Genomic DNA, 27,236 nt, shown 5'->3' with positions numbered 1-27,236 from the left:
TGAAACATTTTTTTTTAATATATATTAAGTTTCCATTTTGAATCAATTTTTAATAAGTATTTTTTAAACATTAATTTCCAACAATTAATTCCACACTAATATTTATATATAATATGAAATTCTAAATAAAAATAATAGCCTGAACGAGAACATTAAGCATACATAGCAAAAAAACACACCTTTAATTAGCAAATTTTTTATTCATCTTGACCAAAATTGAAGATTTTTAAGTTAACTCTTACTCTCTTAGTAAAAATATTTAAGAATAATTCCTAATAAATATTCGGAACATAAATAGAAATATTTTAAAATATGGTCAGAAAAAGTATGAAACGGATCAAATTAACGAATATCTTGATTACAAAATTATGCAAAAAGCCACTTCAGAAAGAATATTTTCTGACTTCTGAGTTTATCGAATTTCATAAGCATATTTTTTATTCAAGTCAATTTTTCTAGTACATTTTATGATGCAAATGAATAAGGATATACCTTTTGAGGCAGATAATGAGATATATGTTTTTTAATTCATGAAAAAACTCTTTAGTTTCTCTTTTATTTTTTATCCGAAAATTTAAATTAAAAGAAAGGAAGTGGAAGTTGATTTTGGAAACTAAAATATTCTTTAACCTTAAAAAAAACTTATCGTATTACATTAGACTTCCTTATTAGCATTCAAATTTATTTTATTTCAAAATAAATAAAATTTATTGACATGTTACGTTTATCTAATTTTTGAAATATGGCTTGACAGATTTTAAATTATGCTATCGACATGAAGAGCTTGTTAGAAATACGAGGAATCATTTTAATTTCACCTTAATGCTACAGCGGATATTCTCAATATACTTATTCAATGAATGAATTCTAATTGAGAAACTGGAAAATGTTGTTCTTTCTTCACAATTAAGTGTTGACTATTCACAAAATTACTCGTTATTCTCTTCTCTTAGTTTAGTTTAGTTTAGTTATATTAATGTCCCGTTTTTTAAACCAATACTAGGGCTATTTCGGGACTGACCTCGTAATTTTGAACCGTCGTCATATGACGAGGAAGACACCTGAGTTTGCCCCTCCTTTTCACACCACACCACACTAGTGGGAGGATATTTGGCCCTAACGGATTTAACGTGCAACAGACTCCCTTACACGACGGTTCTTCGGTGGAATCAGGTCTCGAACTTGAAACCCTACGGCTGACGAGCTGACACCTTACCGCTAGGTCACCGCGGCCCATTCTTTTCTCTTATTAAATATCAGATGTGGACATCTTCATATAATGACACACAAATTTCAATGGCAGTTTTAATCCTACTTGGTCTATAGTATCTAGTCACATGAATGAAAGACTCACAATAAAAGAAAATTGTGGAGAATTTTCCTAGCCTCATTAGAAATTAAGCGCACATGCCGTGAAATTAAGGTAAAGAGATTTTTATTGTTGTTTTAATCGCTCGTTAACGACTATATCTAGTATTACCCATAAAAAAAGGGGAACTGGGCATCTTCACTTAACCAGCATAATCCATATGACCAACATATCATCTGATGAAGTGACTATATCCTACTTATAGTGATGAAATACAATTCTGGCAGGTTTTCCGTGGAAGTCGGTCATTTATCTTTTGCTTGGAAGAAGGAGAATAAGATCCCCAGCATATAACTCGACAACAGTGGACAAATTGTTGCAAACGGCATATCGGGTTACTAGTTACATTGTATTCATTATTAAAAATACTATTAAAGACGAAGAATCCATAAATTTCTTATTTCTATAATCATGTCATCCCAAACTACTCTATTCTGGGTAAGACTAGATTATGATATCAACATTTCTATGTAGGTATCATAGTCTACTGCATACTACTACATTGATATCATAACGAAATGATATCTACTTAGTGATAAAATACTAAAATATTCCTGATGCTGCAAAAGAGATACTCTAATGGATTATGACTTCCTGTATGCACCATGTTCTAGAATTAAAAAAACACAATTAATTCAGGAAATTTACCTCAGAGAAGGAAAACGTTAATTCTTTGAATGGCAATTACTCAAAGTATATCTTAATGAAAATTAAACTAAATCGAAAGTTAGCAAGCATTTTTTTAATCAAAAATAAAAGTTTTGATTGCAATTATAGTGACGTTAAAATTTTTTGCAAAAAAAAGCTGACGTGGAAGTACAAAAGAATGTCAATATAAATTCTTAACCTTTTGTAATTTGTCATCTTTTTTGAGAAAAGTAAAACAGTAAGTAGTTTACAAGCAAGCTTTTATTTATCAAAAAAAAAAAAAAACTTTTCTTAGATTCTCTTAAATTATTTAATTTTTGATTAATTAATTATAACTAAATAGTGACCACTAGCAGAATGTTATCTACTACTAATAAAGGAGAATATGTGTGTATTGCCTTTTTAGCAGAATATACTTTTTTGACAAAATGCTACCAAATTTGGATCATTTAAATACTTTGGAGATTTTTATATGTATCTTGGAGAAACATTTTCGAAATTTTAAAAAGAATACTAATAATATAATAATTAAAAAATGTGATTATAATAATTAACGTTTTCCCCTGGCCTTCCACAAATATTATTGCTAAAAAACTTTTTTTTATATTATTTAAAAAAAAAAATTTAAAAATTGATTACTATTGATTATTTTTTATTATTACTAACTATTTTTTTTATTATATAAAAGAGTATAAGTGGGGAATCAAAAATTGAAATTACATTACTTAAAAGGCAACGTGCAGTTTAAAATAGATTACACAGATACTATGATGTGAAAATGTTTGACTCCCTTATGAAAATTTATGAGTACATTAAAAAAAAACAAATAAAATTTTATTAAAATAGCACGCCTTGAATGTTTTTGACAAAAGGAACACAATATTGTACTTAACAATACTTTGTTATTGTCAATTATGCATAACAGATTTAATTGAAATTAATTATAACCAATACTTAAAGTGAACTAGCTAATCGCCAAAGACGGCCGGTTATTAGCATGCTTAATGAAATGAAAGCATTATGGAACAGTTTCAAAATAATTTTATTCTTATGTTTAATATGTGTAATTTAAACTAATAAACTTAAATTAGGCTTTAGTGGATCTGACAGCCTAAATTTGATTAAATTAGATGTCATTTTTGAAGTTAAGTATGTCATATAGCTAAAAAATGAATCAAATATATATTTTTTTAAGCACTTCTAATTTCTGGTATAATGTAAGCATTTTTTAAATATCTATAATTTAGTGATATTTTCTTATAACAGTTGACAAACAAAATCACTCACTTTTAAAAATAGCAAATTAAACATAATTCATAATATTAAGAACATATATTTTTATACATATATCATAAGTATGGCTTTTAACATTAAAAAATAAAAATAACGTTTTTTTTATTTTTTTTTTAAATAAGTTACATTTATTTCATCTTTTACTTAAAAATTTGAAAGTCCCATATGCAATTACAAAGATTTATTGTAATCATTATTAAAAAAAAATTAATTTCTATGTTTTGACCTAGTTTATCTTAAGTCCATGGTGCCTAACATTTCAAGTAACATTTAAAAATTTCTTGATAAACTGACAATTATGAAACGAAAATCTTTTTATCAATATGAAAGCTACCAAATCCCTTACATAACTTCCTTCGTTGACGTAGTTGAAAAATCTAAATAATTTGTATTATACATTTTAAGGATAAAATAAAAAGGAAAATAATGCAACAGTAAAAACATTGCCATTAAACTGATACAAGTTGTTTCATCTATGCAGAGTATGATTAAAGTAATAAATATTTTCCAAATGATAGAGTAAAGAAATGTAATATAAAAAATGCATCTAATACAGATACATTAAAATTACATGTTTGCTGTGATCAGCAAATTCTTCGCATTGCTTGTCTTCTAAAGAAATAAAAGTAAGTGAGATCTATAAAGCTGAAAGAGTTCAGCACAGGTCTGCATTTTTCGAGTCACTACATGAAAACCGTAATGCTTAAGGCAGCGAACGATAAGTACAGTAATAGCAGCTGCTCTAAATCAGAGAATGCTGGCAAAATTGCCAGGGTTTTCAAGATATCCCTTCTAAGCATTGATGGAATTGTTAGCCATTTTATACATGGGAAGCATTAGAATGTGAATCGGGTTGAAACAGTTAAATGAAAGAAAGGAGGTTAATCCACTTTCTCCTTATATTATTCGGTAAAAATCTTTCGTTTCTGACATAAAATTTTACTACACTTAGATTAGGAATTCTTAATTTACAGTACAAAATAAAAGTGTAAAATATAAAATTGCTATTTGAAAAATTTAAATCGACAATTGGCATTGATTTTGAGATACAAATTTCGTAGAAAAATATTTTGGAACGTGATAATAGGAACAAACTATTTAAAATTTTAATCAGAGTTATTTATTTTGACAAAATTCCAAATCCTTTCATGGTAATTTTCAAAAATAATATCGGAAAAAAATTAACTTTCACATCATTCGAAGAAATAATTTTTTCAAATTATGTGAACTATTTTTCGAACAATTTTTATCTAAAATATGAAAGCTCAATTTTTTTTTTTTAAATATTACTTTAAAATAATGCTTTGTATTTTTTTGGGGATTCGCAAAATTTTCATTATTTTCTTAAATTTTTAATCAATCGTTTATTTTTTCTGAAACGTAAGTGTGTTTATTTTCATTTATTTATTTATTTATTCATTTTTTGTGCATATGTGAGTATATCTGAAAGAAAAATAATCAATGAATTTATGTATATTTTTAACTTTGACATAATCATTGGAAAGATTTAATTTAGAAAACTGAAAATGCAATAGTTTTTTTTTCCTGTTACGTTTCAAATATAGTTATAATTTCTTGTTACACCTCAAATATAATTATAATTTCCTGTTACGTGTCATATATAATTTGCGAATTTATTCTTATGCTCTTTCAACTGTATTTTTTGTGTATTTGTAAATATATTTCTTAGAACAGAATTTATTATTATTAACCATGCATTGTTGTCATCCTACCACAATTTATAACATATTTGAAGATTTTCACAATCTGATATTAACCATGCATTGTTGTTATCCTACCACAATTTATAACATATTTGAAGATTTTGACAATCTGATATATTGCAATTATTCTTAATGCGTCATTTGTAAAAGACAAGTTTTAAATAGACATTAATGCAAATGTGTAATAGTGATTTTCTAAGCAGTTTTATCAGAGTAAAAACTTTTACATATATTATTAAGAGAAGCTGACTGGATGCCAGATCAAGGACTATCAGTCATAGTTACCATTTGGGTTTTTGATAAAAAAAAAAATAAAGGGTCCAGAAAATGCAAGAATTATGATGATATCTCTATTAGGAGTAAGTTCCGATGATCCTTCAAAAAGGTTCTATACTCTTCTATAGGAAATAAAATCCGAAGTAATCATACGAGAAGGGAATTTTTTGCATTGTTGTTATCGTTGAACAAGGTCTTAAACTGCAATTTACTCATTGCTGTGCTATTGCAGTTGTATAGTGATGTTATGTTGCTTGATCATGTGTTGCTGATTTTTGTAAGTATTTTTATTTTACAATTCTACTTTGTTTTGCCACCCGAGTTACATAATTACTCATAGAATAAAAGTTGTTACACTTATTAAGTTTATTAGACTTCTTTCATTGTAAACAGTCGGATGGATTGTCTTAACAATATAGAGGAATTTCTAGTCTGATGGATGAATTATGAATGTATATAGTCTATTTATAGCCATCTTTCTTTACTTTTTGAATTATCAAAAAGGAAAGTTTCCACTTTCTCAAAACTAGTTGATTTACACTGTTGTTATAAAAGTTTGTTTGAAAAACAAATTAAATACAAGTAGGTTGAAATGTGCAGAATGTGTATACCGATTGTACTTACATACGAGCTTCTCCTCAAGGCTACCACGTGACGTCACCGAAAGGGCTCGTATGAATTCCTCAAACTCGATGGCACCATCCTGTAACAGCAAAATTCATTTATTTAATTTATAAGTTGTTATATCTTAAATTGATACGCTTTTCAAAGATGAGAAAGATGTATTAAGTAAAATAAATAACAAAAAAAAAACAATATTTTGCAATATAACATACATAAATTTATAACGCATACAATTTTACACATTTCACAAAATATCAAAGGTGGTAAACAATATACCAATGCATGATATTTTTACCAGACTTTAAAATTTCAGTTTGTATGGGTTTTTTAATGATACTAAAATAAAAATCTCTAGAAATTTGACAATTCTAAAGTAATTTATGTAATTTGCAGAATTAATTAAATATGTTACATACTAAATATGTAACATACTAAATTAAGCTTTTCTCCACGTCATAAATATTTCCTTCACTCTAATTTTATTAAATTTTTTATTCGCTGTAATAATTAAGATTTCAAGAATTATGTAAAAGACATAATATTTAGTATGGTAATCATTTAATACACTGTAAGCAGGAACTGTAGAAGAAAAAATAAGTATGCATGAAAAACAAAAGGAATGTATACACAATTTGTAAAGGCACTTAAATGTTAATAATAAGTGTATACCATATACTTAGAAGGTTAGAGAAAAATGCAATTATGACTTATATGATGATGTATATTAAAATTCAATATAAATTATTATTAAGACAGTTATAAATAATTAATAAGTATAAAAATATATATGTTTTATAATTCTATAATTATTACTTAATAATATAATTATATTAATATATTAATTATATTAATAACTTATTAAAAAATATTCCTTATGGAATATACCCTGCTCATAGTGTTCATTTTAGAAATGGCATATGTGGTATAAGCAGTGAAAAGAAAAATTGTCGTTTTATGAGTAAATAATTAAAGAATTTTTGTTTAAATCTTAGAACTTATCTAAAGAGTTATACGAAATTCAAATTCATATTAAAAGCAGTAATGGTTCATAGTATAATAAAAGTTATTTTAATTGTAGTTCATTATTTCTTAAGTAGTATAATACTTATTATTAAAAATAACACTTTGATGGCATTTTTTCTTGAAATGATTTTCGAAAGGGATCTTAAAAATTTACTCAAAATAATCAAACTACTTGATAATTAATGATATAACTTTTCATAAGACTTATCAAAATTTCTCCACTTGAATTAGATAAGGAGTTCAAAAAAATACCTCCTTTAAAAAATTATAAAAGCTTCAGTGATCGTTAGGTACTAACTAGATTAAAATTCTTTTTCCCGGTAGTTTTATTTCCATTACCATGCAGACCGAATATTCTCAGACATGCACTTTCATTAAGATTTCCATACCAAGGAGTACAAAAATTTGTCTGACTTTAAAACAAAACTCTTTAGAGTTCCCAAGAGAAAACATCCCAGACGATGGATGATAAACCGTCACTTGGAAGAGCTCCAACTTCATATGATGAATTCTTTGTTTTATATGTCTGTCTCTATTTCTTATATTTTCTTTAAGTATAATGCATTTGGAATCACCATATATGACAACGCATTATTCTTTTTCCTCCATTCATATGAGGCTCGCTTTATGTTCTAGACGAAGAAAGTTGAGGCAGATCAATACTAAATATTATCTTTGATCTATGTCGGCCATAACAGGAATCGAACATTTCCGATCTGTTTTAAATCCAATGTGTCTGGACTAGTAGTGGATTAGATCCTAGGTGGTATACATTATAAAGACAGTTTTTTAATAATCTGGTTACCTTAGTTTAATGTTTTAACTTATTTTAAACAAATTATTCATTATTTAATTATGAAATGCATTTTAAACAAAATATTTATTATTTAACACATTTTAAACAAAATATTTATTTTGGTTAATATTTTTAAATAATTTTGGGAAAGAGCTCCAGTTTCATATGATGATTTATCTGTTTTATATGTCTGTCTCCGTTTTTCTTTAAGTAGAATGTATTTGGAATTACCATATATGACAACGCATTACTCTTTTCCCTCCATTCATATTAGGGTCGTTTTATGTGTTGGAAGAAGAAATTTAAAGCATTTCAATACTAAACATTATCTTTGATCTATGTAGGCTGTAACAGAAGCCCTAGTAGCCCACATATATTATACACTATTATATGATATTAAAAATTATTCGCAATATTACGTAATATTGTATAATAGGATGTGCTACTTGGGAGTCGACAATTTCTGATCTGTTTAAGAGCCTATGTGTCTGGACCAGTGGTAAATTAAGTCCTAGGTGGTGCACATTATAAGGTCATATATTTAATAATCTGATGTAAGTAGCTTCACATTTTAATACATTTTGGAACAAATTATTTATTTTCGGTTAATCTTTTGTCAATAATTTTGGAGAATGTATTTATTTGTATTTATATTTTATGACTTCTGACTTTCCGATATCCGCATATGTACACAATGTTATTGAAGCAGATTTTCAGTGTCTATAAATTTTCTAAAAGTGTAATGAATGAATGTAATGAATCATATAGTAACATATTCAATTATGCTTGAAAAAGGGTAAATGTTATCTTATTATTTTATAATTTATAGACTTTGTACGAAGTAAAGTTAAAAAGTAAAGAGACTATTGCAATTTCTCTTTCTGGAATTGGGTAATACTGCTAGGATCCATCGATGAATTAGTGTAGTAGCTACACTTTTATGTAACGTATCTCTCTTATTCCTGAGTTAGTTGCTAGAGTATAGCAGACCGTTAAATATAGCAGCTCCATTGTCGATCTGAAGCTACGAGGAAATGTGGGCAGTGATTTGTTTTTCTGTTTATGGAAGGTGTTAAACTTGCACAAATTATTCGCCAAATGCAAGCCTCAGCATGGTGAAAGATGTTTATAGCTAAACAAGATCTAAAAATGGATTGTGCGCTTGAAACAGGGGAGAGCTTTTATATATGACGATGAAAGATCGGCAGGCCCCAAGGGCTGAAACTGTGAACATTGAGAACAACTATTGTGATATGTTGCGAAATAAGTCGAAACCTGCAATTAGATCCAAACGTTGTGGAAATATGCGAAAAGATATCACCCTGCAGCAAGATAACACTCAGCATCATTCTGGCCAATGGTCAGGCCGAAACTATAAAGAAGTTGAGATCCAAAGTGCTGAAGCACTAGCCATTCAGTCCAGACCTTGCTGAAATCGATTTTCATATGTTTGGACCATTGAAGAAGCTGCTAAGGGAAAGAAGATTTGCAACCGATGAAAACGTCATTGATGCGGAACGAAATAGGTTACAGATACAATATGAAACCTTTTTTTCTCTATGAAATCCCAAAACGTGTGGAAAAGGGTATTGAAGTCCAGGTTGGTTAAGTAGAAAAATAATGAATGTTTCAGTTTTCTATCATTAGAATATATGTACTTTTTCTCAAATGTCCCCTTTACTTTTTTTATTCTGCCTCGAATATATTTCACAAGCATTATTTGGCAACTTGAAAAATGAAGTTATTAACAGATTTTCTTCAATCTTCCCTCATAGAATTGCAAAATAACTACTACCTAGTTGGAAGTCCAACTGAAATGGGATGACTGCAAATGCTATATATAGTGTGTTTCTATGCAAATATGATTTTACTTAGCAATGTCAAAGAATAATCATTATTTTTCAGAAATTGTGGCATTTTTTAAATAATTCATTTAATTAAATATTATGTAAATAATTTTCATTCAAGACATTATGAAGACAACTCGAATGGCAATAAGATTTTCAAAACATTGCTATTCTGAATTAAGAGAAAAAATAATTTAAAAGAATGAAACAATTCAAAACTTTTCTTTTAATTTAGAGTTATCTTTTCTAACATTCATTAATTTAATTCAATGATTAATCTGCTAAATTTAATGTTACATAGAATTCCGTAGACTGTTTTCTTATATTTATGTATGTAATTGTCTGTAGTGTTATCTCCTCCTGTCTCATTAGGCTGCCGTTAAACACTTTGGCAAGCTTGTTAGTCTAGAAATAGACCATTAATCGACTAGCTTGATTACATGTCGTCTAGCCGTTGTGCAATCACGGAGCTGTTCCATTATGGTAGAATTATCGCCGAGCTTCATTTCCTTTAACCAGTGCCGTTAAATTCTCATGCTAGTTAAGTTATCATTATTTATACGGAAATGGAATACAAGCTGAGTTTTGAAATGCAGTCCATTTCATATTATAAAACATATTCAGAGTTTTGAAAATATTTGAGTAATTAATTTGAACTTAGTGTGTCGAAAACGGATGGTAATATATTTTAGTTAATATACTTTAAGCTTCAGTGAATATGATTTTGCATATTGTGAGACGATGCTGGAGTATACTAATTATGAAATGACAGTCAATCAAATAAATTTCATTAAATATAGCAAATATATATACAAATTACTACTAATAAAATGCGTTGATTGTAAATATATAATATCATTATATATAGGAATTTCAGTAGTGTCTGAATATTTAAAGAAAATTGAAAAATACATGATCGTGTTTATTTATTCTAAAATTAATGAGGAAGAAATTACATTCATATTCTAAGAAATTTCTTTGAAGCTGAAATCGCCATAGTAATAATTAAAACAATAATTTGACCAAAAGATAATAAACATAAAGATAGATAAATAATAATTTTATCATAGAGATAAATAACAAAAATGGATGTATTATAATTTATCATGAAAAATTATACTATATTAAATATATTTTTAACTAATTATTATGTTAGATGAATCTATTATTCCAAGAATATCATTTTTTTTTCAAATTAAGGAAAACAATTTTTAATTAAAATGAACTTAATTCCTCCATTAAAATTCAATATTTTAAAGATTTTATGTAAACATATTTCTGTAATAGAAGATTTATGAAATGTTACGAAATTTATATTCTAATCAGGTCTTTTATAATGTAAGCGTAGAATTAAAACTGATGGGATTATACTAATAAAGTTGAAGAAAACCAAATGCATAAATTTGAAAAACGAATTTCCCTCTCCTAATTACGTGCTGAATACTTTATTGACGCTTTTTAGAAATTTTTAGTAGTTCGAAAAAATAAGAATAAAATGAATTAATTTTAAATATAATGCCATAAAAATACACCATTGATATAAAATCTGAGAAGTGCTGCAGCAATAATGCAAATACAATAAATGCGTTCATAAAGTACATCTTTTACAGCACTGAAATTTGTAAATTTCATTTATTAGTAACTTAAAAGTGTATATTATCCTTCGACCTGATGAAAGAATTAATCAGAAGAAATGAGATCTTAAAGAAACAAAATGAAAAGTGCGATAATGAATAAAAGCATATGATTAAATGTTTTAAATCTTCAAAATATCTTGTTTATTAAAATTCATAAACATATTTCATAAAAAATGATTTTATAGTTAACAAATTTTGTCATTTGTTTTCATCTCAAGTAAAAATAAAATTAGCTTCTGTAAATTCTGCTCCTCATTTTGATTGAAAAGAAAAGATACTATATAAAGTATATTATATAAAGGTAATTCTGCAGATGCGTGGCCGAAAAATTTGAACTTTTGGAATTACATTTTACATGGCAGGCATGTTTTGAACAGGGAAGAAACGATACAAAGTTCCATCAATCAACATCGTTATATCAAATGAAAATAGAGAAAATTACCTCTCAGTGATTTCATTATGAGATTCTAACACTGATTTCTCTTGTGCCATAAAAATATAAACCTCAACCTCAACCTAACACTGATTTCTATGCCACGTGTCGATTTAAGCTAGATAATCTTGGGTATCTTTCAAAAGATGAGTAGATGTTAAGGATTTTTATTGACGTGGGAATCACGGATTCAGCAATTTTGTTAAGCACGAGTTAGTAAAAATTAAATTAAAAAGTTGCAATTAGAACAGAAAAATAAGAGCACATTTCAAAAGGAAGCTAACATTTAATTTCAGATGGAAATTAGTTAGGATGAAAATTAAGAGAGATCATTACACGCACTGTATATATACTTTTTAAGCATCATCATCAAAACATGTGAAATATTATGTAGCGCTTTCATGAAATCAAGATTAAACATTCATTTGCACACGATAATATAATATAATTCTTACCTTGTTTTCATCGAAGACTCTAAATACTAAAGAGGCAAATTTGGAAGGATCTCCTTGTGGAAAAAACTGTTTGTATATCCGTAAGAAACCCTGAAAAAAGTACACAAAATATGTTTAAAAATTTTAAATTTATATTATCCACTTTTGTGAAAATAGATGCAATGAAATGCTCGAAAACATTTACTCCTTTGTATTTTTATATAAATTATTAAAAGAAAAATGTGTGATTTACATTTAATGATTTAAAATAAATAGAAAAATTGTTTACTTTAAACAGAAATTCTTATTTTCGTCTATTTAATTTTGCGTTTCAAGATTCAAAATAAAAAAATCGCTTGCTTTAAACAGAAATTCTTAATTTCATCTATTTAATTTTACGTTTAAAGATTCAGAATGAAAAAAAAATCGCTTGCTTTAAACATAAATTTTTATTTTCGTTTATTTAATTTTTTGTTTGTTACACTCTCGAAAAGTCGTTTGCTCTTATGTTTTTCCGCATTCGTTATTCTTAGATCAAACAAATTTAACTATCCCATTAATAAAGATAATCTTTTTTTATTAATCGTCATATAATTTTCCTTTCTGCAAGAAAACTGAATTTTAAATAGAATTCATCGTTTTACAATTCATAAGAATGGAAGAGAAAAATCAATGAAGGTCAGTCTAAGAATAACATTTCCATGTCTTGCGAAAATAGTGTTTTAAATAGGTTGTCACCATCAGGCTTTTCTTTTGATAAATGTTATTTATTCATCGAAATAAAAAGTCTTGCATAAATCACTTTAAAAAATTTTTGCAGAGATTTCAGTATTTCGCCCACAAAGGTTATTTCCATCATAGACAAATCTGTCTCAACTAAAAAATTTACAACTAAACACAACTGTTGAAAAATTATTTGGAATATCCTTATAAGATTATTTAATTAGAATATTAAAATTTTGGGGAAATTGCTTAAATTTTTATTCAAAATAATTGCAACCAATATTTTATTAAATTCATTTAATAATTATTTAATATTTAACTACTAATCAAATGAAGGGAGGATTTTAATTTATACGCAGGTACCTAAAAATAATAATAGTGAGCTAAGAAAAAAATTATGTAAAATATACAAAAAAAATTACTTCGATGAAAGAAGTAATAACTAACTTAAGACTGTGTGTTTTGTTCGATTTTTCTGATTTTTCTGTAAGTAAATCATAAATAATTTAATATATTTTAAATTCATCATAAAATGTTTGTTTAGCAAATATTTTATAACTGTTTTTAACCGATAACCAAAATTTTAACTGCAATGTCAATGCCAATTTTGATATTTGCTAAAACCAAAATTATCTCCTAACTGGATTCAAAAATAGGAAACCAAATCAATGCTTTCACAAGAATAATCTATACTTATAATCAGGCTCAATGTGTGTGTGTGTGTGTGTGTTGGTGCTCTACAGGCCAGGTCATTTGACATACAGCTATCAAATTTGGTACATGTATACCTTAGAGGTCGGGAATGTGCACCTGAGGTCCCTTTTTTTGAAATTTTATTTAGAATTTTAATTATTAATTAAAAACTAACTTACCCGCCAAAAAAATCTTCCATTTTCCCCACCGCCAAATGAGTAAGGCTTTGCTTTTTTTTCTACCAACAGTAATAAGGCTAGGGTTAACATTTTTCGGCGGATTATTTCAAACGATTCTGTTTATTTTCTTAATGTTTTATGCATTTAAAATTAATCATTGTTAATTAATCCATGTTTCAGATTCATTCTAAAGTACTTTTGAATTAAAATAACACAGAATAAAGGAAATTAAAAATGTATAATCTGCATAGCGTTACCCCAACTGGCGTAGAAAAATTCACGCATTTGCGTTAACGTAACTGGCGAAGAAAATTCACGCATGCGCCCTGTGTTCTGATTGTTGACATGACAACCAACGGATGATTTAAATTATTTTTAGGTTAGTTGCATGCTTTTGTAAGTAAATTGTATTTATGTTAGTTATACATTTTTTGTATATGCTTATAGTTTTAAGTACATCGTTTTTTAAGTAGTTTTTTTAACCTGTTTTCAATGATTTAAATTATTTTTAGGCTAGTTGCATGCTTTTGTAATTAAATTGTATTTATGTTAATTATATATTTTTTGTATATTCTTATAGTTTTAAGCACATCGTTTTTTAAGTAGTTTTTTTAAACCTGTTTTCGACTGATTATTTTAAACTGTTTATTTTATTTTCTTAGTGTTTGATGCATTTAAAATTAAACATTGTTAATGAATCGATCTGTTCATGATGAATCTGAGAAATTTTTGTTGACAAATTCTTGAGATATTACATAAATTAAGAAAGATATTCTTTAGTGCCCATAAAGTTTAAACGCTCAGTGACTCTATTATCAGTAATCATATTATTAAAAAAATGCTTTGTTTCAATAAAAAATATTATTATATTTATTGCAGATGAATCATTTACACTTTAATTTAAAGCATAAATTCTATGAGGGGTAACAGAAAATTAGAGAGATACATATCACGTTATGACTGAAGGCCTTTATAATATTATGAGTGAATTATATGACTATCAAAATTTGAAGTTTTAAAATATTTTGCTGAAGAATCTATTAAAGTTGGAATTGCATAAAATATTTAATGGTACGACCGGAGTCTAACTCCCTGCTTGTCGAAATTTTTAAAAATCGCCAACAACGGCCTTGCGAAATGTTCAAAAGCAAAGGAGCAGATGTTCAATTATAGTGCATAATAAAGATTGCCAGCTTTGGCGCGTTATCGCAACTTGGCGAAGAAGGGGGTTAAACTCCGGTTCAACCTATTTAATTATTAAAATTTAAACGAACATTAAGATTGGCGAACCGGCTGGTCGCCAAAGGCGGCTAGTACTGAAATACATTCAAAACTACTCCTTAAAATATTGAATATTTTAGCGTTTCTATTTGTCGTTAGAAGTAACAAATGGGCAAAACTTAAGTATTAGTAATTGGACAGATTTTTATATAATAACATCAATACCTAATGCATCTGTAACTTCACATTTTTATCAGTTTCTATCCAAATATTTGTGTCTAAAACATATGGCAAGACGTTTGATCTTCAACGTCAAATGTTTTTGTGTTGTTAGTTATGGCACTTTACAAGCCCGCTGACAGCAATTTAAGCCCAGTGAGCGTCGCTTGTTTTTACAATAGCGCCAACTAGGGCCAAGAGTACGACTTAGCTACTCACGTGTCGCAACCCTTTTTACGGGGCGGACTTAATTTATGCATTTCATCCGTTCATCCACAGATCGCAATTTAGAACTGAATCAGAGAACGATTACCTCTGAACCAGTACACCCACTGGTATCACTCTCGATATGGAGGACTTTGTGACCACGACAGATTTATACGTTCGCCAACCACTACACACACGGAGAGTCTTCGGCCGGAACTCACAACCTAAGGAAGGCGAGTCCAACGCCCTACCAACCAGGCTATTCCGGATCTCCGTCAAATTTACTCTGCATAATTCCCACATATATATGAATTATTTATTGACTTACATTTATACTACTTAAACATCAAAAAAGGGACATACTTTTTCAATAATTCCTTTGGTATTTTAGAGATAAAGTATGATTTCCCGTGATTTATTTATAAAAGATAATGTACATTAATTTTATAAAAGACATCAGATAATTAATTTGCCATTGACGTATATGCTATGCCAGCGAAAATAGTGAACTTGAATTAAAACATGACGCCCGATATAAAAGACCGTACACTGCCTTACAAGCATTTCAAAATGTCTTTATATTCTGAAGAACTGTTTATACAACAAATGGAAAATATATCAAAACAAGATGTCTTTATACAAAAGAAAATATTAAAACATACGCTTACAAGAAACAAGGAATGTGGAAGACTGGATTTTCTATATCTTTCCAAAGAAGGTCATAAAAGATTCAGTTCCTCAGAGCAAAATTTTAAGAATAAAACAGGATAAAGAAATAGTTTTCTAGTGCTATTCAACAGCGTTTTTCTCTCAATACATCTGTTACGAATTTCGAAGTATATTGTTTTCTGTTTTTCTCCCATTCATTTTGTTTCGTAACCATTGCGTGCTTTAGCCTCGGGTATATACAAATATGGACTCGTAGATGTTTTTAAATGCATTTAGATTATAGTATTGCGTACCTGAATAAAATTTTTAACAAGGAAAAACTAAATAGATGCAATTAAATAGTATTTTAATATCAAAATATATTTTATTTTATTTTGATATAAGTTAGAGAAATAAACATTGCTTCTGATCTAACTGCAAGTTTATATTTTTTACTGATATAGTTTACTTAAAGTAAAACTGTAACAGGATAAGGAAACAATTTTCTAGTTATTCAACAACATTTTTGTTTCAATACATGTATTACAAATTTTGAAGAATATTTTTTCCTCATTCATTTTATTTCGCAGCCATTGAGTGTTTTTAGGCTCGGGTGATATAAAAATATGGACCTGTAAATGATTTTAAAAGCATCGTACAAATAGGATTGAACATCGGAATAAAATTTTTATCAAGGAAAAACTAATCGGATGTAATCAAACAGCATTTTAATATCAAAATATAATTTACTTTATTTTGATACAAGTAGTGAAATAAACTTTTGTACTTATCTAACTGGAAGTTTGGCCTTTTTACTATAATTGTTAACTTAAAATCAAATTGTTTTCGTTTGGAAAAAACAATTCTGAAATATATCTGAGTTTTTAGAATTTTTTAGATTTTAGATTTTGGATTAGGCTTTTCAACTGTAAATTTGTGTTTTTACATACATGTAACAATAATTGTAAATGGTAAAAATCTCAATAAGTGAAATTTGGTATGTGATCTTGTTACAACAATTTCAGTTCTGCATAACATTTAGTTTTCAATCGGTTAATAAAAAAAGGGCTTCCAAAATGTATAATCTATTTCCTTTAAATACGACGTCCCAAAGTTCTCAAATGCGGAACTTTGAAAATAAAAATCTGATTATTGGTTATTTTCATAGCTTTGTCCAAGATATCCAATTTTATGCGGATAAGGGAATAAGCCTTAATTGGAGACTTTGCGAGAGAGTTTAGGATAGACCAAATCCTCGGGGTTTTTTTTGTATTTTTTTAATGTAATCTCCTCTTTACTTATTTTGTGAAACCTCCAGGGGGCACCTTGAAATGAGGATGAGATGCTTCCGGCGTGATGGTTGGATCTCGCCCCCTTAGAGGGTACACTAATAGGTGGGGTATCTGACTCCTCCCATCGATGACGGAACATACTTCCTTCGGGGAGGGTTGTACCGTGGTCGGCGATGGTCCTTAGGACTCAACCACAGTTTCCGCCAATGTTGCTGTTGCGGCGGTCTGTCATTCAGTTTTTATGGTTTAAATCCGTGTGCCTTTGGGGCGGGTCGGAGAGTTAGATGTCTGACTTACTTAATAATGAAGGTTATCAAAGAATTCCCCAAAAATTTTAGCAGTTATTTCTTATATTTATTATAATAATACTCACCCTCCCTTTATAATCATTTTTATTTATTCTCTAACTAATTTAAAATTAACTGATTGAATTTTTTGATGTTTAACATTGATAATGGATAACATTATAGGCATTATTATGGAATGATTGGGTCAATATGCATAAATTTCCCAATATATATCCTATATATACCATACAATTAGAATCCTATCAAAGATTTGACTTTTTAGTTTATTTTCAAAATAACTATACAACTAATTATTATTTAAATAACAGTTTGTAACACCGAACTGTAACCAACATCCAATAACAAAACCGAAATAGCATAAACTATTTACTTTAAGAAAACTAGAAGAAAAGAAAATTGTAAGAATAAACTCAAATTTATCTCATTTCTTATATTGACTCCGTGCGTAAGTGTGAAATAATTTTTCCATTAAAACTTCTCATTTGCAGAATAAGTAAAAATAAACGTTATTACTGAACACGTAAAAATGTTACGCGAAAGATTTTACATTCCTTTCGTTTTTAACACATTATCGTTAATAGAAATCATTGGAAAGGAAAGCTTCGTTTTGCTTGTAATACATTCCATGAATTCCAGAGAAAGACCAAAATTTTCAGTTGCTAGCGAAAAATATTTCATTTTCATTGGAATTTTTCTACTCCTTTCTTATTATTTCTTATTTTTTTCGGGGAGGGGGGGGGAGCGGTATAAATAGAATCAAAGATTTCGAACATTCTTAATGCTTTTCTTCTTTAAGAAGAGTTGATAAAGGTTTATGTGATTTTCAGATTTTATTGTGCTGTAATTCATGATTTCTTATTCGCTTTTCTTTTTCATTTTTGTATCGTTAATTCCTCTTATTTTGTTTTCATGTTTAGAAAATTTTGAATAATTACTTACTTTGCAAATAAAATTATCTACTTATTGGACTTAAGATTAAAATAAAGAAATTAATTCTCCTCTGCATGATTCCTGCAATTGGACACAAATTTATTACAAACATCAAAGCAGGTAAAAGGTGATATAGAATCCCATGACATCACAGAACCATCAGAAACATGGATCCGCGATGACTGGTGGTAATTACTTGGATTCGGCACTAGAGGGTTTCAGGTTCGAGACCCGATTAGGCTGATAAATAGCTGTATAAGCTGGTCTGGTGCATGATAAGTTTATCGCAGTCAAACGTCCTCACTCTGTTGTGTGAAAACATTTAGAGAGAGGAGGCAGTTCAGATGAAACCCTCGTCATACTCGTAGTATTGCTTTAAAATGGGAAGTTAATACAACTGAACAAACTAAAATAAACCAAATCATCAAAAACTTAGCAATATTTATCAAACGTGACCCTGTCTTTAGCGAAAATATGAGTTGACTTTCAGATTTTTCATGAGAACTGCGAAGATAATTAAAAGAATATATCTTCCCTACATTTCCAAAATAGGAAACAATCTAGCGATGAAATGTCAGATGAAACAATAAAAAAAGTTTCTATCTCTTATCAATAATGAAATCTCTTAAGATCATGACTTTTAAAATATTATGAAACTTCAGAAAACTTTCTATCCATAAATTAATAATATGCAAAACGCGTTAGCTTACGAATCGTCAAACGTCGAAAAGCTTCTTTAACGCCACATTGAGTAAAAAATGCATTAAACCTATTCAGGTATAAAAGCTTGAATGTTTCTGAGTGCATTTTTTATAAAATATTTTTTAAACAAAATTTATTTTTATAGAAAGCAATTTAAAGATCTATCTATTGGTCTTAATTTGTAATTCTTTCATTTCATTAATTTAACTTGATAAAAGGTTTTAATTTAAAATTCTACTAAGCAAAAAGAATTTTATAGTTTTAAAAGTTGTTGAATTAGGTGTCAAATAAAAGTTTTATATAAAGAGAAACAATTAGAAAATATAAAATTCATAAACGGAAATTTTTATATTCAAGTAAAATAAAATAGGACAAAGAGGAGATAGCAATGTTGAACAAATCATCATTCATGTTATGATTTTTATGTTCGAATTGTAGTCAAGTATATCGAAAGTCTTTCCATTTTTCCATATCAGTAAGTGCTATTTATTAACAGCTTATTAATCTGATAATTTTTCAAACCTACTCAAAGTCACTCGTGCAACTGTTTATAAAAATTTAAGTACTTTGTTATTAATAATTCCATGTACTGGATTTTACTTTGATAAAAACTTTGTCAATTTTTATTAGGTAATAAACTTTACTGTGGTAATAATTTATATGCTTATTCATGGATTTTACTTCAGTCATTACAAATTACGAATGAAATGGCTTCGTAATTTTCTGTCGAATACGGAGAAGACATATGAAACATATAGTAATCACGAAAGAAAACTGATGAGTTAGAATGTTTGTATCGTTCCTATATTTGTGAATGTTATCATATTAAAATGCAAGTTTCAGTATATACAATAGTTCGTACAAAAAATTTATTAATTTCTATCAAATTAATGATGAAGTCCGTCTGTGTGTCCATCTCTATGAATAGGAATATTGTATTTGTATGGATAGGATACCTCATAAAGGCATAGACATAGATCAGTATGAAATTTTCGGTAAATTAATCAAAGCATTGTCTATCTTGTGGTCTGACTATACGTAAGTGAAAAAATTTAGACAGGCAGGTGAAATTTCCATATGATATCATCATTAAATTGTTGAATAATTTTAAATTTTGGTCATATCTAGCTGTATAGAAGATGTTCGAAATGGCCTTATTTGGTGATGCCCCAAATATGGAATATTATATTACAATGGAGCACATGTATATTGACAACATTAATAATATTGCTGAATATCATACAATATTGCACATACAATATTACAAAAGTTCGTACATTGGACAATAAGGCTGAGGGGAAAATAATCCTGTTAGTGCAAAATGACAGCCAAGTTTAAATAAATAATTCAATTTTTCTGTTTGATTCGTCCGAAAGCAATTTCAAGGAGTAACTCAAAAATATAAAGAAAGAAAATGTAATCATACTTTTGTCTTTAAAATAAAGATTTGAGCCAATAGATTTATAAAAACATTTTATTTAAATTCTATAAAAAATTCTGTAGATTTCCAAATAATAAAATTTATATAATGTGATGTTTACAAAATAGACTGAGAGAGATAAATTCGTTTTTTAAATTAATAAAAAAATGCAAACGACGTTTTAGAGCAAACGTTTCCATATTTTTATAGCAACAAATGGGAAAAAAATGAGCATCTCTCTTTTTTAATATATGTTTATGGAAATCTTATAGTATTATTTCTTTCTTCTTGAATAAAAAAAAACATTTTTTGAGTAATATACAATAAATCAGTCGGCTCTAGTATGATATGCAATTTCTCAATTATTTTGCTGGCATGTAAAAACGAGCTATTCCCTTTAAAATTTTTACAATCTTTCACCACCGCTTTTAATAATTTTGTTCAATGTATGTCATCTAGGGCATTGGCATTTAGTAGATCATGACGCCATTTATCGTAGACAGTGTGCATCAGAAAACATCTGAAACACAAACTAACTTTGACTATTAATTTATTTTTAACACTAAATAATTTAATACGTATTTGGTATTTTTACAGTATTTTTTTTAAATTTTTAAAATGAGAAAAATCAATGTTATTTCGAAATTTTTTTTGTGTGGTTTATTTAAAATGTATCCTATATTTTTTTTTCTCTGGGAATTTTATAACATAATGTTAACCATTTTCATTAATAATGATTAGTAAGAAGGAAACTTGTCGTGGGTGTTAATTTAGAATATTTATTGAATTCAATATGTGAAATATTATTTATTGCCCAAAGAATTAAAATCGAATTATATTCAGAAAAATTAATATCAAATATTACATATCTTAAATATTATTTGATAATATGAACCAGTAAGTAATTACTACCTGATATGCATTAGCAATGATACTCTATTTGCATTTATGTCAGAATTATATAGTGAAGTATTATTGTTAAAATGTGAAAACTGTTTAAATTTTTTTAAAAAAATGAGCAATTAATCAACATGTAGAATATATTACATTTTTTTAGCGAAAATGGCACACAAGAGTAAATATGTGAATTCTGAAGCAATTACGAATTGAATAATATTAATATTAATTATTTTGTTTAAAAAGGCAACTCCTGAACTTACTTGTTCTGTTAATTGGCCGTTTGGACAATCTTTCAGAAAGCCTTTATACCTGTAAGAAACATTATACATTATTACTTTCACAAGAATTAAAAAGATAAAAACAATTATTAAAAACGCACTTTTCACTTTCTACTAGCAAGTAATTTCCTTATTATAATGATTTTCTATTTCTTAGAAAGAAATCTGAAAATAGGAGAACATTTTTTACGAAATTTAATATTAGCAAGCATAAAAATAACTGACATAAGATTTGTAAAATTCTTTTTTGGAACTCAGTTTTTCATTACTAATAAAAATAAACAATTACTAATAACTCTTGAAGATGAAAAAATGATATTTTTCATTTTCAAAATTATTTTTAACTAGGAAAGAATAAAATCTGACGTTTAAATTCTTTTGAAGTTGCATATAAATCATTAGCATTGCAATGAATTGCAGGTAGTTAAATTTTTAACAGAAAACTGTACAGCCTTATATGCAATTTTTAATACTGAATCAGAAATTCATAAAATGCATATGGAAAAATCTATAAAACACGTCTTTAACAATTTTAGAAAAATATATATTATTATTCTACCACATAACCCTAAGAAATCATTTCAGTTTTGTACAATAAATTATAAAATTAATATGAAACATGATACATCATAATTATAAAAAGTTAGCAATGTTACAAAGAAAATCTTAAAATATGTAGTTCCCAATTACAAAAATAAATTCATTTAAAATTTATCATTTATTATTAAATTTTTAAAGAAATTCTTAATAAATTTCTAATTTCCCTATATGTAAACCACGTAATATAAAATATTCAAGTTCTTTCATAAAGTTTATTTTAAAATCCTCAACAGAACAAACCTAACTCTCCGTTTCAACATCATTATATCTAATTATTTGTGAGCAGAGAAAAACTCGTTTAAAATGTTTTAATTCTTCTAAAATTGCATATAAATAATTAGTTTTACAATGGATTGCAGGTAGTTAAATTGCGCCAGAAAACTGTACTATCTTGTATGAAATTTCAATACTGAATCCTAAATTCGTAAAATGTAGATGAAAAAAATCGATAAAACGCATTTTTAGCAGTCTTAGAGAACTATATATTTTTCCTATATATTTGCATATTCCATATATTAGCATTTCAGTTTTGTACAGTAAATTATTAAAAAAATATTTATAATTATGATGCAACATGCTTTATGAAGTTAATAATGCTACATCCAAAATCTTTGAAGGAATTTGGTTTTGTAATTAGAAACCAAACTATTTTAACAAGTTATTATTTATTATTAAATTTCTTAAGAAATTCTTTTTAATTTCCCCATGTTTAAACCTTTGGAATCGAATGGTTCCTTTCATTCACCATTCAAGACGATGCATCATTTTGATATTTTTTTAAAAATTTATTTGTTAAAAATAACTACAGAACGATAAAAAGATGCAGATTCATTTTTCCAGGGAAATTCAACTTAAAACTATTGTATGTATTTATTTTTTGGTCTAATAAACAAGTCACTGCATCAAGTGAATAATATTTAATTTGTTCCATAACATTAGTTTTAATATTCTCAACAGAGCATATCTAATTCAAGTATTTTCCATTTCAATATCATTGTAAATTTCAGACTACGCATCTGCTCCAAAGCAGACAAAAGCCTGTCCCCCCATCTTTGTTGTGTCACTTCCAGATTCCATCTCCCATACAGACGAAGATGCACAAAAGGAAAACTCCATCGATTCAGCTCAGCGGGAAAGAAACTTCTAAATTTCGTATATCGCATTTGTCAACCCCTCTGCTACCAACTCCTCTCTCCAGCATTTCTTCCCACTAAAAGATTTTATTTTCTTTCTTCCCTCCCCCTCCCCCCTTTGCTTCTTTTCTTGTCGGACGAGGTTAAGTGAATGTTCGAACAGTTTAAAGGTAAGTGCAAAAGGAAATTGGGTTTTTATCATCCCCTTTCGAAGTTCCAACGATTCCCGCGCCACATGCTGTTAAATAAAGACGAGTACTCGGAAGCTCCCTCTGGTGGACAAAATGAGGTTTAGAATTTCTCGCGAATAAGGCAAGAAGGATCTGATTTTGTAGTCTTTCTGCGGAGAGGATTTGGGCATTTGTTGGTCAAATTGTGGACAGCGGGTACGGAAATGAGATTTCTGCGTCAAAGTGCTGCATTTGGAGTAGCCACCGCTATAGCAAGGATTTTATGTGTGTGTGTGGCTGTTTTATTCTTGAAAGAAGTTCGTATTTGAATCCCTTTGAAATTACATTTTAAATAAAATAGAGTAACGGAATAAGGAAATGAAACAATGTTTGACAAATATGGTACCAAATTCTAGCTATATTGACAAAGATGATATTTATTCAAGTTATAAAACACAACTTAATGACACATATATATCGAGAACAGTTCATTTTCGATATATGTGTATATAATTCGAGAATATTTCCCTCTGTTAGAATTATCTATTCCATGATATCAAATTCTACATTTCTCAAAATTCTACATTCTACATAATTGCATCCCTTTTGGAAATTATACGAATAGTATAAAGAGATTATTTATAGTATTTAACTGTTATTAGATGACAAGGACGATATTTGAGCCAGCATCCCTTATACAAACTTCAATGCTGAAATAATAAGGAATTGTTTAACTATGATTTAACATGTACAGAGCTAGCACAAATGGTTGAAATTTTATTTAATCCTGTCTTGAATACATCGTCACAAAGATGGCAGATGATCATTACCAAAGGACAAATATTTTTAAATGATAAAATTATTCAAAAACGAGATTGCTTTAATTTATTCAATTGTTTTACCGATTTTATTTGTAGTATTATACAATTCATTGCTAAAAATGATTTAAAGCGACTTTTTAGTAGTATTAATAATTAGTACAAATGGCATACTTTATAATGCACACCTTATTTATTCAATTATTCCTGACATATTAATAATGCTATGAAATTTTAATATTTTATCATAAAACTTCTTTTTAACACTACTAATCAATATATATCTTAGAAACAAAAAAAAAATGTATTTTTCATAACGCTTGGTGTTATAAAATCCAAAACTGTTTCGATGTATTTCCAACAATTGAATTTGATGCATTTTGCAGGTACTTAACAAATGCATAAACAAAGAATAAATTGACTTAAGAGATAATAAGTAATTGATAATATTCCTTGCATAATCGAATTTGATACTTTTTTCAGGTACTTGACAAATGTTTAACTCAAAGAATCTATTAATTTAACAGAGATAATGCTTCACAGAAAATACTTGATAAAATAACTTCACAGAAAAGATCCCTATTATTACATATTCAATATGTTTGACAAATTTACAGGATTCAAAACTGACGAGTAATTGATGTAATTGATTATGTAATTGAATTTTTAAATGTCGATAGCAAGATGTAAATACAAATTTGCAAATAGCAGAGATGACTCTTGGAATGATTTATTCCAGCAACATTTGGAAATTATTAAATGGTTATTTTTTATACCCCACATCATCGTATTTGCAATTGTACTCCTGTATTTGAATCCGTCAAGTCTTGATAAACTCAGACACACCTCATTCTATCATTTTTTAAAGTTAAGTTTTATCTTATTGAGCATAAAATATCAAATCATGTGATAGATTTTTATGTGAATTACTAATGATATTCATATTTTATTCTAGTTAATCTAAAATTTTTCAAATAAACATAAACATTAAGTTCTACAACATTATGTATGGAAAATAAGTAAAGCAAATTACTTAAAAACATTTTGTTGCGTATATAATTCAAATTACATGTTGTATTAATGGATTAATAGAGTCTTTTTAGAGGGAAATAAGCATTGAAAATTTTTACGCTTTCAATCTTTTCACTTTTATCTAACAGAATTTGAAATCTGACAGACCAAACTTTATTTTAGAAAAGAATTATTCAAATTTTTGACAGTGAGGGTCTTGTTTTCTGGAAATATTTCTTCATATGAAATGCAAATATTGTTCATCACCAACAGATATCTGTTTAATAAAGAAATCATCGGGTTTTCACAGTCGCAGGTCAGCAGATAATGATATAGTTTTCTGTTATTATGAGTTGTTGAATCATGGAATTAGTTACCATATCGGATATATCCTAAACAATTGGGATGATGTGAAAGATAGTCGTCGCGACTGCAGGACGTACGAAATAAATTAGACTCCCATAAGGCTCCACTGAAATAAATTTTTTCACCCACTCTGGCAGGAGTCATGTCCGTCAGTGGAGTAGAGTTAACTCAATCACCATGGACGCAAAAACTTGCTTATTTTCCTGACAACTTCTCATCTGTATTTCAAAGATGATGTATTATATAAAGAATTTCGCCATGTATACTCCACTAAGTGAAGTTAAAAGTATTGCATATGTCATGGTCTGGTTTACAGGAATCTAACTTTGCTTTCACAGATAATGCAAATACTATTTTAGTAAAATGTATATTTAGTAAAATTCTTAACATAAAAAGAGGAATAGATAAACCGTCAATATAACTGTTAAAATCTATCTGTCTTGTTCTGTTATCACGGAGTGCTTTGTCAAATTTATTGTCTCAGAGAAACATAGAGAAAAGATACGAAATATTAAAACGCAACGAGAGCCCCATGGAAGATTAATAAAGATCTTAAAAATTAAACAATTCTCAGTGATTTAAAATTATTTTTAAAAAAAAAACATTTTTTTTAGGTTTCCGTCTCAATCTTCAGTTTAAAAGTTCCAATCATCCGTTTATCTTAAGGTTAAACTGCTTTTCGATTTAAAAAGTATATTAATTTCATATTTGGAATTAAAAAATTTGAAAGCTATAAGCTAGAACTAAATGCAAGTCTTACTCATTCAAGAAATAAAATATTTCAAAGAAACATTTCTTTTCAATATTAATGCAAAAAAATTAATGCTGTAAATTTAGAATAGCGCGAATAAATCTTTCCATTACATCATTTTATCTAAAAAGAGAACTAAACGAAAAAAAATTATACTAATGATTCTGCATGCAATGATAAGGCCGTCAACCCCATTTTCTTTAGTACCCTGATACACAAGACATTGTATAAGTTTTTCTTAATTTGGCAGGCATAATCATGAAGTCTGTAATTTGTCTAGTCCCATACAGATGAAACTTGTGTAGATGAGCGTACTGACATCTATCCCCTCAGGGCACATTCCAATTACGGGAATGAAAAGCAAATACAATAGTGGATGGTTCTCGCCTATCTGGCGATTACAGATATGGTGTCGGGTGGTTTGGTTTGGTTTGGTTTAGTTTAGTTATATCAACGTCCTGTTTTAAAGCAACACTAGGGCTATTTTGGGACGGACCTCGTAATTTTGAACCACGGTCAGATGACGAGAACAACACCTGAGCTGGCACCCTCCTCTCCACACC

At 28.1% G+C, this 27,236-nt stretch overlaps 1 protein-coding gene across 2 annotated transcripts in view; it reads right to left on the bottom strand.

Moving 5' to 3' along the window:
* The window catches only part of LOC129969310 (frequenin-1-like), a 421,518-nt gene that overhangs the window by 22,876 nt on the left and 371,406 nt on the right, over nucleotides 1-27,236 (bottom strand). For both annotated transcript variants that reach the window (XM_056083825.1, XM_056083826.1), the window contains exons 3-5: nucleotides 21,807-21,855; nucleotides 12,126-12,215; nucleotides 5,935-6,013 (exon numbers count right to left, since the gene is read on the bottom strand). In XM_056083825.1, the coding sequence (XP_055939800.1) occupies nucleotides 5,935-6,013; nucleotides 12,126-12,215; nucleotides 21,807-21,855 (218 nt within the window). The remainder of the gene's footprint in view (nucleotides 1-5,934; nucleotides 6,014-12,125; nucleotides 12,216-21,806; nucleotides 21,856-27,236) is intronic.

This window comes from Argiope bruennichi, chromosome 5 (assembly GCF_947563725.1).
Source record: "Argiope bruennichi chromosome 5, qqArgBrue1.1, whole genome shotgun sequence".
Taxonomy (NCBI): domain Eukaryota; kingdom Metazoa; phylum Arthropoda; class Arachnida; order Araneae; family Araneidae; genus Argiope; species Argiope bruennichi.
This window is presented reverse-complemented; position numbering and strand designations above follow the sequence as displayed.